The following is a 1,521-nucleotide window of genomic DNA, read 5'->3' on the forward strand; positions in this document are numbered from 1 at the left end:
GGTACATTATAACATTGTGTTTATTTTTAAATTCACATCTGAATCCTTTGGAACTGGACTCTTGTTTGGTTACCATGGAAACCACCCGTCCCATTTTTCCAGAGCATTTTTCCTGTGAACTTTCTGAAGACAACCAGGAGACAACCCACTTCATTTACGTACAAACGGTAATAAGAAACAAGCTTTCTTCATCTTTTTCATTTCTAACTTATGGTCAGTAGTAGTTCTAGTAAATCAGAGGACATTCAGTGTTTTTTACCTCTCTTTGTTTTATTTCAAATATAGTTTTTTTAAGCTCCAGTTATTTAAAAATAGCACAACCTTAAGATCAATGTGTGTGAATTTGAAGTATCCAACTTGATTATCTTTCTTAATGCTACTTACAAGTATTTCTTTTTCTTTCAACTACTGTTTAAAGGTAAATGAAAGGTATTTATTCATATGTTTGGGTGTCTTAACAATCATTGTTGATTTTGTGACAATAGTTTTTATAATTTTTTCTTATTTATTATCTTTATGTTTGTCAGAGCAGTTTCAATGATGGAGGATTTTGTGGTAGAGCAGCTGAGTAACGCCACCAGCAAAGAGCTGACACTGGCAGAGGTAAGTCACTTTAAGGAGGAGACATGACATGCCAAGGAAGCTGAAAAGAAAACAATAGGAGAATGGTGTAACACTAAAAGTTAATTCATTCATTCATTATTTATCACTGCATATCACAATAATGTGAAGGTCAAAGGTCAACTCCACTGTGACATGTTCTGGTTGTCATCCAAAATAATAACTTGGGAACTGAAGGACAGATTAAGGACAGGATTTATACTTGACAAGCAACCTGACAAAAAAACTCAGTCCATCTTCTGACATTTCCAATTTTTTCTTTGGAAGGTTCACCAGCATACCCACACCGGCGAAAGACCATACCTCTGTGACCAGTGTGGCAAAAAGTTTAGCTCTGCATCAAATTTGAAGGTCCACAAGCGGATCCACAACGGAGAAAGACCATACCTCTGTGACCAGTGTGGCAAAAGGTTTAGATATTCATCAAATTTGAAGGTCCACAAGCGGATCCACAACGGAGAAAGATCATACCTCTGTGACCAGTGTGGCAAAAGGTTTAGCTCTTCATCAAATTTGAAGGTCCACAAGCGGATCCACAACGGAGAAAGATCATACCTCTGTGACCAGTGTGGCAAAAGGTTTAGCTCTTCATCAAATTTGAAGGTCCACAAGCGGATCCACAACGGAGAAAGACCATACCTCTGTGACCAGTGTGGCAAAAGGTTTAGATAGTCATCAAATTTGAAGGTCCACAAGCGGATCCACAACGGAGAAAGATCATACCTCTGTGACCAGTGTGGGAAGTCCTTTAGACAGTCAGCGCATTTAAAGAGGCATAACCGTACCCACACACCAGAGAATCCTGTCAACGCTGACCATGAAGCTGTACCGGCATTTCCACAATGACCACACTGAAAATGTTAAAAGCCTATTTGTAAAGCATAAAATATTAAAAAGACA

General features: G+C 38.4%; 1 protein-coding gene across 1 annotated transcript; it reads left to right on the forward strand.

The window, feature by feature from the left end:
- LOC109203174 (zinc finger protein 239-like) lies at positions 1-1,521 on the forward strand. Its single transcript, XM_025899201.1, is given in 3 exon segments — positions 1-167; positions 528-603; positions 889-1,521. Coding segments are annotated over 2 exon segments (645 nt in total). The 5' UTR covers positions 1-167; positions 528-537; the 3' UTR covers positions 1,468-1,521.

Source organism: Oreochromis niloticus, linkage group LG2 (assembly GCF_001858045.2).
Source record: "Oreochromis niloticus isolate F11D_XX linkage group LG2, O_niloticus_UMD_NMBU, whole genome shotgun sequence".
NCBI classification, from domain to species: domain Eukaryota; kingdom Metazoa; phylum Chordata; class Actinopteri; order Cichliformes; family Cichlidae; genus Oreochromis; species Oreochromis niloticus.